Genomic DNA, 14311 nt, shown 5'->3' with positions numbered 1-14311 from the left:
CTATACATTAAACATTCTTAATCTAGTTTTCTATTAATTTTGTTCCTATACAGTTCTATTTTTCAAAATATCTCGCACAGGACACTGACTGGCCACCCGAATAAACACACTGATAAACCCTTGACCTGATCCAGCAAATTGTTCACATGTTGTTAAGGATGGCAAAAATTACATAGATTTTGAGAACAAGGCATTTAGACACATTGTGCCTTGGACTTGAAGACAAGCTGAAACTTTGTGACATCTTTATAAAGAATGTATGTGTTATTCGATGGGGGGCATGGCATTAGAGCCTATCATTAGGCAGATGGAAACAAGTGCCTCAGGTGGCAGTTGTTGGAGAGAGGCAATGGTAAGCTCCTGTTTATTTATGTATTTACTCTATTTGTAGAGTAAATACATAAATGAAGGCGACTCAAGGCCGCTTTACATATAGCAACTATTCAATGCCTTTGGAAAACAAACAGTTAAAATACATGTAAGTTTTAAAAAATTAAATTTAAAATTAAATACACATTAAAACATATAACATATAAAACTCATAGCTATCCCCCATGAAACTTTCCCCAAGCCATTCTTCTGAGTTGGAAAACAGAATTGTATGTGTACTATATGGCCTAGCCCACATGCCCTAAACCAGCCTGCTGTTCACAAATATGGGGAAAGATCCTGCCCTATATCATTAGTCTCACACCAGAAGCAACTTGCAATTATCTCAAGTCACTTCTGACATGATAAAAAAGTCTCCTGTGTACACCAAGATCCCCATATCTGCAGAAGATATATGCCTGAACACACCATGAAACTAAGAAATGATAATAATAACAAATTCTATTGAAATTAATGCTTTACACTAGAAGTTATCACAGAGTTGTGCTGGAGGACCCAAAACATTTCTAGAAATATTCTCTTTAGGAATTTGCTAGATCCTCCAATGTGACTTCTGATGAAAGCATACCATAAAGTCATTTGAAAATTCCAAGCTAGAAAATTCCAAGAGAAGACATATTTTGTCAGATGCATGTCGGTGGAACCATAAGTAGCTGTCCCCTGGGTACATGGGTCATACTATATATGGACTGGTGTAGGGATCTTGTATTTCAAGGTTTGGAAACAGAATATCTTAGACTAACCCTGGTGCTCCATAAAACCAGGAGGAGAAGATTATTTGCACAATACTGAAGAATTTATTTGATCATGAAAACCAGTCGAAACGCAACTTTTCCCTCATGATGCAAGGAGGTATTTATGTGTGTGACATTAATAAATATTGATACATTATTACAGCAGAACATGTCTATTGAACTGATTACGAAAAGACTTTATAAAGTACAGTTATTTCCCTTTGACTTAATATCCTGTGCTTAAAACCGTTTCTCATTAAACAAAGATTAAATCATTAACTGGAAGCAATGTGGAAATAGTGCATGTTGCTTGAGCTTTAGCCTAGTAGCATCTTCTGAACATAAAATGTTGCTTCTTTCAAGAACATTTGAAATACCGCATAACTTTTTATTTACAATATATACATACACATCAAAATGTCCAGATACTGCACTTGCTTAAGCATTCTTTTCATCAATGTCTGCCAGTTCCAAAAACAAAACAAAAACTCAGTCCACCACATAAATGTTCTTCTCAGAACTTCATCAAGACTACATCATAATGTGACCATCTAGATGTCAACTTTCTGTTGTAATGAAATATTAAGGAAGAAAATAGTGCTCTGCAGAATGGGTGAGTTCTCCATAATGCAATGACCTCCCTGAAAAACAAAACTTGAAGTGATAGCAGCTTAAACAATTAATAAGTGAAAAGAATTGTTGCAGGCAGTGAATCCAACTCTTTTCAGATTGTACTTTCCATGAAAGATGGCTGCATTGCCATCCCTGATTCCACAACATTTTCTTGAGACGTGTTTAGCAAATCCTGCTGCTGATATATATCCTGAACCAACATGGTGTTTGTATTCTTCCACTCTCTAAACCTCCTTGCAGTTAGCTTGGTGTCCTCCAACAATTGGTTTATCATGGCTAAGTCATGTTCTTTGCACTAGAAAAAAACCAAAATAAAGCAAATGAACAGGAGGTTCATAGAAATGGTCACTGGGAATTGTGACCACTCGAAGTCTGTCATATTTATATCATTGCTCATTTTTGTTTCCCCCCCCCCCCATTTATTACAGATTAAATATGTCTTTAATGCAATTATGATTTTGGTTGATGAAAACACTTTTCAATGGCTACTAAACATCTTGATGTCAATTTAGCTTAAGGCAATTTAAATCCAGAATTCCTTTGTCAGAATGTTGGTAGCAATCTTTACCTTTAACGTACTGTTCAGTGCTCGAATTTTGTGGAGCTTCTCATTCACTGAGGGGTTTTTGCTCCTTTTGATAAAGGATTTTCTCAGCTCTTTTTTAGTAGAAGGCCGGCGGTCCCCAATTGGAGATAAACTTGCTTGCTCTAAGGACTTGTAAAGTTTCTCCATCTCATCTTCAGAACATTTTGCACGATCTGTAGAACAGAAGAGATGGCATCCATAACATTTTGATATCTCTGTATTTTTTGCATAAAGCGCAATGATAGAATGCTCTAGTACTGCTTCTGTTATTCCGATGGAAATTATATTGAGAGGGGGATAATGGGGAAAAGCTACTCCATTAAATCCTGCATCATCAGATGTAACGATAATGAGGAAGGTCCATCATTGTAACTATGTCTGATGATACCACCTCCTAAACAAACAACCTAACTCAGCTAGATAGTGCCCCAACTAAAGGGCCCTTGACATTCATGGTGATGGAAAAGATCTGTAAGACTCTCCCAGTTGTGGGATGTGTTGAATAGGCAGCTCATAGAATCATTTGCAGTCTTGACACGATTATTTCTTTCAATGTAGCTTGCAACTGGTAGAACACTGCAGATATGAAGAAAGTTATTTCAATAAATTCTTCAGAAAAGGAGTTAAAATGAAATTGGCCCAAATTCAATAGGAAAAACTATTGCCAGCATACAAGCCCAATATTTTATATTCCAACTAAATTAAGGGGGAAAGCCAAGAAATCGCCATTCTCATTGTGCTCTGCATAAATTGGGTGATTCAAAGCTGGACTTTCAAGAGCCAAGAAAATAAAGTCATCTACATGGATAGACTAATATTTCAGTCTCAGTTTCTCTAACATTCATTTTTACACCAATTTTTTCCTCCTCAGTATATGAAAATGTGTGCCCCCCAAGGGTGATTTTTTAAAAATAAAAATTGAAATGAAATTCTCACATCAAAACAGACATAAGCAGTAGGCCTGTGCAATCAATGAAAAAAATGTTTCAGCACTCATTACAAAATTGGGGAGGGGGGAGAATCTTTTTTGAAGGTGTTTCTGAAATTATGGATCTAAAATTTTTTGTAACTATAACAAAGTAATGAATGCTTTGTTCCTTTTTTGTTAAACATTTGAGAAAGTGGGAAAACTTCAGGGTCTCATTTCTTCCTCATTTTAGGAGCTATCATTATGAAACTTGCTATAATTTTACCATGCATTTTCCACTATTAGCCCACCTAGTTTCAGAAAGATTCACACATCTAGTAATTTTGGGGATTTAAAAAATTCAGACAAAAGCATTTTTCCCTCCAAAAAGCCACAACAGTAATCCCCTTGAATGTCTATCTAACAGTGTGTTTATATGACACACAATTAACCATAGAACTTCAACTTCGCACAGATTTATACTATTACTTACTTACTTTAGTCCTCTTTGCAGATTCAATCATTTTATTTGTTTGTTTGTTTGTTTATTATTAGACTCTAAATGGCTGGCTGCTGCAGCTCTCACTGGTGCTTTCAGATGCTGAGCACTGCATTCTGGGAAATGTAGTTTAGGGCAGGGCCTTTGAATTCTCTGCCACAGGAGGCTTTGCCTTCCCAAGCTACAATTCCCAGAATTCTGTGTTCTCAGTCTCCTGCCCAACTCTGCTATTCCCGCCCCAGCTGCCCTTCCTTATGGTAGCTGGCAAGCAGCCTGACTCTTAATTTAAATACTCGCAATGGCCTCTTTGGCTTTCCCGAAGTTGCTTAATGCTGATACTGAAAATTAAACTGACTTTGGGAGGCTTCTGAATGTTATAGAATCTTAACAAAATTATTGGTGAGTGTTTTGATTCTTAATTTTTTTCCTCCCCCTTTTGTGCATCTTTCTTAATAGCAATTCATTTGCATGAATCAAACAAATTAACAACTTATAAGGACTAACTTATAAGGACTAACATGGTGAACTGCTCTAAAAAGCAGTTCATGATGGAATACTCCATGTCAGCATCTGATGGTTGCTGGCACTTCTTCTGTACAAAAGGAGCACTTGACACTAGAAATGATTCATGTAAACAATAGAGTAATAGTAAATTTGAAACTATATTTGTCCTAGGAAGCTGTATATTTGATCACTCAGAAAGGTTAGGTAGGGTTATATATTTGTTGTTTCTATACCATGTTTATATGTCTTTTCATCCCAAATGTCTTCTCATCCCAATTCTTGTGCTTTTATTTTGTGCTCTGTAGTGGGCTACCAATATTTGTATTCAGATATTTCTGAATTTATATATTTACTGATTTTTCCACATTCTGCAAATATAGAGACATTGTATTTAAAGGAGAGCTAAGTACAGCCAACTACAACGACACGATGCTATAGAAAGAATGCTACACGGGGGAAAGAATTCCAGGAACTGATATGCTCTGTGTTGTTCAAGTCACTGCCTCATTATAATCTTTCAATTATAGAAAAATTGTGTTTTACTTGCTTGTAGGAAATTTAGCTACATACAGTTCATTAACAGAGACAATAAGAACTGTCTAAAGCTATTAGACAATTCAGCCTAGTATTTTTGATACTGACTGGCAGTCTTTCCAGGACTTCTGCCAGGATTATTTTCTCAAATACTTTAAGATGCCAAGGCTTTCTGCATGCAGAACATGCACTCTACCACTAAGCCATGCCCTCCCCTTCTTCACATCTGTTCTTATAAGAATAAGGTCTTGAGAAGGTATGTGATTTTACACACAAGACTGAAATCTTGTTACATGTGTAATTAGGAGAAGAGCGAAGGCATTCTTGACAGCTGTGCCAAAATGTATGAATTTCTTTCATTGCCAGGAGAAGATGATATCATCCTAGACTATGCTTTGATATATGAAGACATTTTTGTGGAATTTTGTGTCATGCTGTATTCATATTATCCACCCATTTCTAATTATATATTTTGTAGTTTTCTTGCCTTTAATCATCTTCTAATGATAACTATTAATACCTTGAATGGTGTGTTTATATCAGAAAGGTAGGATATGGGTTTTTGTGTAAATATTAATTATTCAGCAAACAGCACATGGGTCTTTCTATTTATAATATACCCAGTGGCAAATTCAGGTTCATTGCTGAATAATAAGTGAAGTGGCCCTGCAGCTGTCCACTCATGATGAGTTTGTCTGCATCAGGAAAAGACCTATATTCATTGCACACAAGAAGTTTTATCATAGCTGAATATCTACCCACAAACAATGGTTAAAGGAGGGAAGTGGCTAACACCATCTTGCTTATCACAGAGCAATAAAGAGGCTGAACATCATTCCAATATGAAGAGACTGTGAGGGCACAAAGAAACCGTATCATTTGACAGCAATGCTAGTCTCTCAGAACAAGATTCTCACAAACCAAAAAAATAAATAGTACTATCCATGGCATTCAATCTATTGCTATATAATCTCCTTTCTATCATGAGCCCTGCCCTCTACATCCCTTCCCCCAAATATAATGAAGTCAAGAGGAAATTATGGAGGGTTTGAAAGCCTCTACTGAAACCGGGTCTGTCCAACATTTTAAGCAAATGCATGTCTTTTTTTTTTTAGTGATACACTTCCATTTGAGATTGATGATGTGTCAGTGGGCTCATTAGTCCCTTTGCTAAATATCATATAGAGTCAGTCCTCTGTAGTCACAGATTCTGCATTCATGGATTCAAATATTGCCCCCAGAATTCCAAAAAGCATACTTTAATTTTGCCATTTCTATAAGGGATGCCATTTTACTACACTATTGTATAAACTGGGCTTTGAGCACCCAAGGATTTTGTAATCCATAGCAATCCTAGAACTAAACCCCAGAAGATACAAACAGCTCATGGCAGTTCTACGAATGCATGAAAACAGCTGATTTGAGGCCATATTTTGGCCTGAAAGGGGTTTTCCTGAGCTGTCTTGGAGGCAGGACAGCAGCCCTACAGCCCAGCCATGCTGAAACTGGTTTCAGCACACTTGGGAATGGAGCAGAATTCTAACCCCTTCAGCATCCCAATTCCCCTGAAAGAAGAAAGAAAATTAGTATTTACAAAAGATCCATGCTCTCTATCTACTGGTTGTCATTATCGTGTGAGTTAACAAAGCAGCCCCAGACTCAGTCACATGACAATGGAAGAAGTTACTTAATGTATGTGTGTGTGTGTATCTGTGTGTGTAGAGTCCAATAATCACCAGTTTTGCACCAGTATGAAAGTTACAGGTGGCATGGCTTCTTTGCATTCAGTTGTCAGCTGCATATTAAAATAGAGGAAGAGACTGACAGATTTGAGATGGTGGTCATATCCTCTTGATCTGCTCTTACTTTCTCCTCCAGTGACAGAGACAAGTTATTCTCAGGATAATTCAGGCTGGCATTATACTTCACAGAGCTTGGAGTGTCCTTGGGAATATATTTGGGGCGGGGGGGGGGGGGTGCTGTCCTGTCCTGGTTTAGTAAAGTTAGGCATGATAATTGCTATTGTTCTTTCCTTCCTCACTAAAACATTTCCTTCATATACAGAAAATACAACAGGATTGGTGAAATTGCCAGGAGATCCATAAATACCTCAGGAAGAAGGATGTTATTGCTGCTCCAGAAGAGATAAAGTATAATAATTTAAAGGGAGTTTCATTCTGTTGTAGTAGTGTTTGGTTTTCAACAGCTACTCTCACACACAAACACACACTTCCTTTTTATTTGCCATCTGCTATAATTCATCTCATTACCTATAACAACTGCCAATGGAATTAAATGAAAGTGGGTGCTTGCTGCTTAAAGCTACATGGCCCTCAAATTGGAAGCACTGCAGGCATGTGCTCAAGCCCTTGTTTATCACCTCACCTTCAAACAATTCACTACATGAAGTTCTGTTAATTTTCTCCCTTATTTTCAGAGAAAAAATAAAGAGGAATTTTACTCTTGGCAGGCTGGAAATTGGAAGAGGTAGATTAATCAGTTCCCCCCAAATACTAGGGTTTTGTTTTGTTTTTTACAATTCCCACAAAAGACCACCTTCACCAAATTGTAAATTTATTCTCAGTCAAAGAAAAACTGGAGAAATGAAATACAGAATTCCTAAAACAGATGTTGGTTACATATGTTGGAAGCAACCTTGGGTTTGGAGCTTATTTTACTATTGGACAAAGCAATCTATCCCTCCTTTGGTCAGCTTGTAAATGTCACAGATTTCCTTAAATATAAGTGATTTTATCCTAAGGCTGCCTTCTTGGGAAAAGATAGAGTTGACCTTCTGGGTTTGAAGGGTCAACTGTTCTGGATTTGATTATGGCTGGATTTGATTAATATGTTCTTTGTAGGTCTTCCAGGGTGACTCTATGGTCAATTTCCCTGTGGCAATTGATCATAGCATTGCCATGGAGGACTTAGAGATTCCTAGAGAGATATTTTCTCAGATAATAAGTGTTTTTCCCCACTTTTACAGTAAACATCCATAACCTCCGCACAAATGGAAGACCCATTGTAACAAAAAAGCCCCAAATTGCATTCTCTCAGACCAAATTGCATTCTCTCTTTTCTGCAAAGCTGTCTGCAAGTGTTCTGAAACCAAGCATTCTAATCAAGTGGGTTGAATGTTAAATTGATTCTATTTATTTTTTTAAAAAGAGTCTATGTATCATTGTGGTGGCCCCTTGTCTTTCATTTTCCCCACTCACCCTCCCCCCCCCCAAAAAAAACCCTTCTGTTTATATCTTGACATTTCGCTGCATTATCTTAAAAAGGAATTGCTCACAAAGACCGTTCCGATGTGCAGTGCTGCATGGTTGCTAAGCTACTCTGTGTGTTCCTAAAATATTTCACCAGGTTTTGCTTAATTCTGTATCTGATGGGATTTGGAAACATACTTTCAAAACACCAACTCTTTTACTTTTTTCCTCAATCTGCACTAAAGCAGTGGTTTTCATCAGAAAATCTTAGCAATTCCTGAAGCAACTGGGCAGACTATACTGTAATAAAAGGTTTAAACTTACTAGTGGTACCTATCAAAAAAGGGGGGATACTCCCACAAAGAAGGCAATCTGCCAGTAGGAAAAGTCTCACCCCCAATCCATGAACAACTGCTATTCTTCCAAGTTGGTGAGTATTTCAACTGTGTGTATGTATTTTTAGATAGTCAGAGAGAAAGAGAGACTGAGAAACAGAGAGAGACTGCGTGTGCTTCACTCCAAATAATACATTGCTACCCTGACCAGACAGATGCCATATTTAAGTGAAAATACAGAAGAAAGATGGCAGAGCAGCTATCATAGGCTGGCAGATTCGTGTATGACCAAAAATCTCCTTTTGCTTGACTCACCTTTAGATAGAGTTTTTGATCGCATTTCCACAGGAACAGGCAGGTTATCCTTGAAGCCATCTAATGAAGAGGTACATTTATCTGAAGAAATCCGAAAACTGCCCTCAGGTTTGGCAGTACCACTTCCCATTGTCTCATGATAGTCTATTGCCAGGAGATCTGGATCATCAGAGTCACCAGAAGTAGCTGAAGGTTGGTTGCCTAATTCTTCTCCTACAGAAGAACTATTAACAAAGTCAAGCCATGATTGCCTCTCTGGCTGCAATGCTTTGGATAACGAAGAAGATGAAGAACTTTGGGATTTCATCACAATGCTTTCCGGAGAGGACAAAGAACATGATGCTTCATTTGATACACATGATGTCAAGAAGGGGTCTTGTGTGTCCTGTTTTCCAGAAAATGAGAGGGGGGAGGTATTAAATCAGAAGCTAATGATGCATAGAATTAAAAAAAAAAAACCAAACAGTATTAAATAACAAAGGGATCATATATGGTATATAGTCACAAGGGGATTAGCAAACTATGTGAACTTTGCTTTTTATTTCATCCAGCCAGTGATGGCTTAGCCCAGTAATTACTGCATTCAAACCTTTTAGTACCTTCTGCCAAGATACCAAAAAAAGGAAGAAAGGAAACCAGAACGAAAGAAGATGTTAGTTGCTTCCAAGGCAACAAATGATTTTCAGAGCAGTAATTCCAAGAATTATCACTTCTGAGACATGGAAGCTGTTTAGAGCAATTGAGGGTGCCCATGGGTTGACAACAGGAGAGATCTTACTCTTACAATGAGAGATAAAAAATATTTCAAGCTGACTACAAAATAGAATGATGGCTTTTATGTCCCAGTGGGTGTTTCTCACTTCTTCAGTGCATGGTCTTCATCCCAAATCTACCTCCTTTTCTCTTTTTCTATTTGGTATCTAACATCACTTTGTGTAGTAGGAATAAGCAACATTCAGCCCTCCCGATGTTTAGTAGGGGGACCTACAATTCTCATCAGCCTTATCCAATATGGTCAGCCATAAGGATTTACTGTCTTACTCTTATTTACCCTCTATACTGAGCTCTGTAAAATGGATCCAGTATTAGAACCATTTAGGTCAGGGGTAGGAATCCTTTTCCAATCTAAGGACAAAACTCATCCTGAAGAAAGTGGGGGTGAAGAGTGAGGCATGTGCCTTGAACGAGAGAGGTTACATTGATATCAAGCAGCTCCGGCTCTCCATCAACATCACAAAGGTAAACAGCACTGCCTACTGTTGAGATGTTATCCCCCCTTGCTATGATTACCAAGATCCATTAGACCAGCATTTCTCAAACTTTCTGATGTGGGTGGCTTACATTTTTGCTCTAGTGAGCCAAGATCCAGTACCATATTTATGTCTGTCATCTAGAATTGTTTCTTTTTTTCCCCAGAAACCTACTACAAACTAGTAGTCAACAGCTTGTGGACTGATACCAGTTCTTGGACTACCACTTTGAATAGCACTGTATTGCATACAGTGGATTCTAGATTTAGATCTGAATACCAAGAGCTTAAGCTTGTTAAACTATCTCAAGACCACTGATATTACATTTGTAGTGGTAATGATGTCTTTTGCCAGGTTTCTTCCATCTTTAAACAACTGCACAAGAAATAATGACACATGAGAGGAAGTTTCCTATGCACATCAATAACAGTGAAAACTTATCTTCTTAAATCATTGCTATAAAAATTTTCAAAATAAACTCTTTTACCTACCTACCCAAGAATTACTTCTACAAGAAAGACCAAAAAGGTAGACCACAGGGGCCTTTTCTTTCTTTATTATTTATTCCAGAAACAACAGCAACGACTTGAATTATTTTAGCTGCACTTAGAAAGTACAGCCACATGAAATCCAAAATAGAATAGAAATCTCACATTATAATTTTAATTAAATCTGCCATCTTTGACATTCTTGCCTTGAGGATAATTAAATTAGTCTCAGAGGACTTTTACAAACTGGGGGGAAAGCCTGCAATGCTTTTAGAGAGTATGGGGAGGGGAGCTTGGGACCAAAACAATTTTAGAATAAACTAGGGAAAGATTACTCAGTTGGAACAATCCCAGGCTCTGATATTTCAGTGCCAAATATCTGTGAATAACTCCTCACAATGTCACAAAGGGTCTGATGAGGTTATAAGAATGATGTTACAAGAGACAGTCTCTGGCCAATGTGGCTAAGCATCAACTCTAGGTGCATACAACACGACATTCAAAGTCTTTTCAAGGCAACACTCTTGCCTTAAGTTGCTTTACCTGAGAACTGGATAATCGGGGCCATGCCCTGATATTAGAGAATCCTTTTGAGTAAGTGCCGGTTGTGCCTTCCACAGTGTCCTGACATTTGCACAACCCTCAGAATTCCCCTATGAAATCTAGTGATTCTTCCTATCCTCTATAGCAGTTCTCAAAGCGTGCTCCACGGAGACCTTGGGACTGGGCGAAGCATACCGAGGGGGTCTGTGGTTCCCTCCTTTTCCTCCCTCTTCCTCCTCCTCTTCCTCTTCCTCCAAGGTTTCTTCCCTCTTTCCTACTCCTCCCCCTCCCCACCTCCCTTGCTGCCAAAAGCCTTTTTTCCTCACCTTCCTCTCCACCTAGATCCTTTCCCCTTGCCTTCCATGCTTTCAAAACCCTTATTTCCCTCCCACTGTTCATGAGGTGCTTTGTGCTTTTTCTGCATGGCAGAAAGGTGCTGAACTGTATGGCCCCTGGGGTTTCTCCTTCTGTTGTTGTTTTTGTTGTTGTTACTATTACTATTATTGTTATTACAAAGGTTGGGTGACCATTTCTTAGGGGTACTTTGATTGCACTTTTCCTGCATGACAAAGAGTAATTGGACTGGGTGGCCTCTGGGGCCTTCCACTGAAATATTAAGCATGGTCAAAAACTTTGCCCATGCTTGTTATATATACATTATATATACTATAATATATAAACATGTCTTGGGACAGCTGAAAAGGATTGAGAACTTCTGCTCTACAGGAAGGGCAAAAGGCTGTTTACTTTGGAAGCAGCATGGGAGAAGCAGGAGGAAGAGCAAATGAAAAAAAATGCTTCACCACTATCCTACTTTCTTCAGCAAGAGTGTTCACTGGAATGCATTACCTTCATTTTTCATATTGTTGCCAATATAATTTTCAGCACCAGATATTCTGCTCCCACCAGCTAATGAGGATGGAAGCAGTAGTGCTTACCTTATCTTACTGAAACAGAAGGGAAAAATTAGAAGGGGATATCATGACCTACTACTCAAATAATATAAAGCTAAATTAAGCATTAGGCAATGCTTGGCATAGCTGACAATCATACAACCTCTTAAATACTGAGTTATTTAAGGTCAGAATGCTATGATTTATGAAAAGCAGTGATGAAGTGGAATGAGGATGACTATGAAGCGGGGAGTCTGGCAAGCCTGTTTGGTGCTAGCCAATGTCTGCACAGGGAACACTGTGAAGGTGAGTCTATGAGAGAGAAAGGAAGCAAAAGTGAGAATTGTCTCAAACAGAAAATAGATAGTGGAAAGATTATATGACGGAAAAGCTGTAATAGAGATATGGCAGTCAACCAGGAGAGAAAAACTGGATAAGGTCTTGGAGAGCTGCTAGTGACAAAAAAGTTCATGGGTTAATGTGTTATCTAAAGATGTCTTAGAACCTCATTACATGCAGAATTCCCCCTGTTTCCAGACACTGAGTGCATGAAGGTCATCACATGATGAAAGACTAAGTCCAGGGGTTGCCATGGGACTCCGGTTTTAAAGTGTCTAGAAACAGGCATTTTGGAGTCAGGTAGCTATCAACTCCAAACCCCTCTCTTAGATTAGAAAGGCAGATACTTGAAGGTATGATGGCAACTATTGTCAGATGTCTCTACTGTATTTTATGAAGACAAATGGAGCAAGTGATCTGTCAAGGGTACTTTGTGCATGGTAGGGGGTTGGACTAGAAGGCCCATGCGGTCTCTTCCAACTCTATTATTCTATTATTATATAATCCCATGATTGCTGTTAAAACAGGAGGAGTAACACATTTGAGGAGGGAGACAGTAAATATCTGATTAAAAAACAACAGGGAAAGGCATGAAATGCAATGATAAAGAAGATAGCCATTATGTCATGTCACGCCCGCCCCCCCCCCCCCCCACACACACACACACACTTTTTACTGCCTCCTCCCCTTAGTGGAATGAGGTCCTTAATGAATATTTACTTGTTTGTTTTTTACAACAGTGTCAGACTGTTTCTATTAAACATGATAGGGAGTAAGTTCCTTTTGTGTAGTAGGACTTCTACTCAGTGAACAGAGGTGTTAAACTCCAGATATTAGGGACTTCAACTCCCAGAAGTGCTAGCCAGCTTGTTCAATGATCATGAATTCTGAGAGCTGAGGTCCAAAACACCTGGAGGGCCACACATTTGAAACCACTGCCATAGAACCACATATACAGTGATCCACATAGGGATGACCTTGAGACACAGGTACTCAATCCAGGAAGGAATTAAGAGGGAACAGAGGCAAAATGAATGCCCGAAGTCCAAGGGGTGAAATTATAGGATCAGCTTGGAGAGGGGAACCATCAAAATGAACTACTGTGAAAGTTAAATCATGAAGACATGGGAATTGTTCTGCTTTAAAAAGAATTATAATGTAGCCAAAAAGATGAATGCACATGGTCATATTGCTGGAAGTGGTAGAGCAGCCCCATTGATGCTTTTCATTCATCAAGGACCAGGTTGATTTTAGCACATCTGTCCCAAACAAAATTCAGAGGGATTGACAGGATCCTATGCAGAATCCAAGGTCCAAGTAGCATCCATTACACCATCCCTTTATTTCTACCTTACCTTTTTCACAAATTGGGATTCAAGGTAGCTTACAAAGTAGAGAAAAATTACAATAAAATTCATATTATTTTAAAAAAATTAAAAACCATTTGAAATATTACTTTAAAACAAAGAATTGAAGCAGTACAACACTTTGTTCTCTAAACTAGATGTGGAAACAGTTTCACCCCCTGAATGTTTAGAACAGTAGTTCTCAACCTGTGGGTCCCCAGTTGTTTTGGCCTACAACTCCCAGAAATCCCAGCCAGTTTACCAGCTGTTAGGATTTCTGGGAGTTGAAGGACAAAACATCTGGGGACCCACAGGTTGAGAACTACTGGTTTAGAAGTTCAAGTTCATGAGATCCCAGCCAGCATGGCCAAAGCCAAATGATTGTGTATAGAGAAAAAGGATGTCATCTTAAATAGCTGAGAGCTTTCTTCTTGCCTTTATTTGCAAGGCCAATGGGAAGGGGAATGTGGGAGCTGTAATCTGAAATATGACTCTGGACAAAAGTGCTGAGTGCAATCTGACATTCTTCACTGCAGATTACTTCTCAGAGAGGCATCTTGAGAAAAAAAGAAAAAGAGAGTGACATTGGGACAAGCCATCCAGCAAGGGGAAACAAGCTAATTACTGTAATACATACTGAAGGAGGCAGCTGTAGCTGATCTGAATATGGAGGTGGCGGCGTCTCTGCATTTATTTCTGGATCTTCGTGTTCACTTTCACTATAGCACTCTGAGGCAAGAACAGTTTAAAAATGCATTAGACACTCCAGTGATTGCTTTGCAGTACAAAGAATGTGAAAGAAAAAC

The 14311-nt window shown here is 38.6% G+C and overlaps 1 protein-coding gene across 4 annotated transcripts in view; it reads right to left on the bottom strand.

The window, feature by feature from the left end:
* Nucleotides 1-516: 516 nt before the first annotated feature.
* Nucleotides 517-14311, bottom strand: part of IPCEF1 (interaction protein for cytohesin exchange factors 1) — a 62250-nt gene continuing 48455 nt past the window's right edge. For all 4 annotated transcript variants that reach the window (XM_060753614.2, XM_060753613.2, XM_060753615.2 and 1 more), the window contains 4 exons: nucleotides 14143-14234; nucleotides 8647-9031; nucleotides 2326-2516; nucleotides 517-2052 (listed from right to left, as the gene is read on the bottom strand). In XM_060753614.2, coding sequence (XP_060609597.2) covers nucleotides 1849-2052; nucleotides 2326-2516; nucleotides 8647-9031; nucleotides 14143-14234 — 872 coding nt within the window. In that variant the 3' untranslated portion in view covers nucleotides 517-1848. The remainder of the gene's footprint in view (nucleotides 2053-2325; nucleotides 2517-8646; nucleotides 9032-14142; nucleotides 14235-14311) is intronic.

Source organism: Anolis sagrei, chromosome 1 (genome assembly GCF_037176765.1).
Source record: "Anolis sagrei isolate rAnoSag1 chromosome 1, rAnoSag1.mat, whole genome shotgun sequence".
NCBI lineage: Eukaryota > Metazoa > Chordata > Lepidosauria > Squamata > Dactyloidae > Anolis > Anolis sagrei.
The sequence above is the reverse complement of the archived record's forward strand: the minus strand, read 5'-3'. Positions and strand labels throughout refer to the sequence as shown.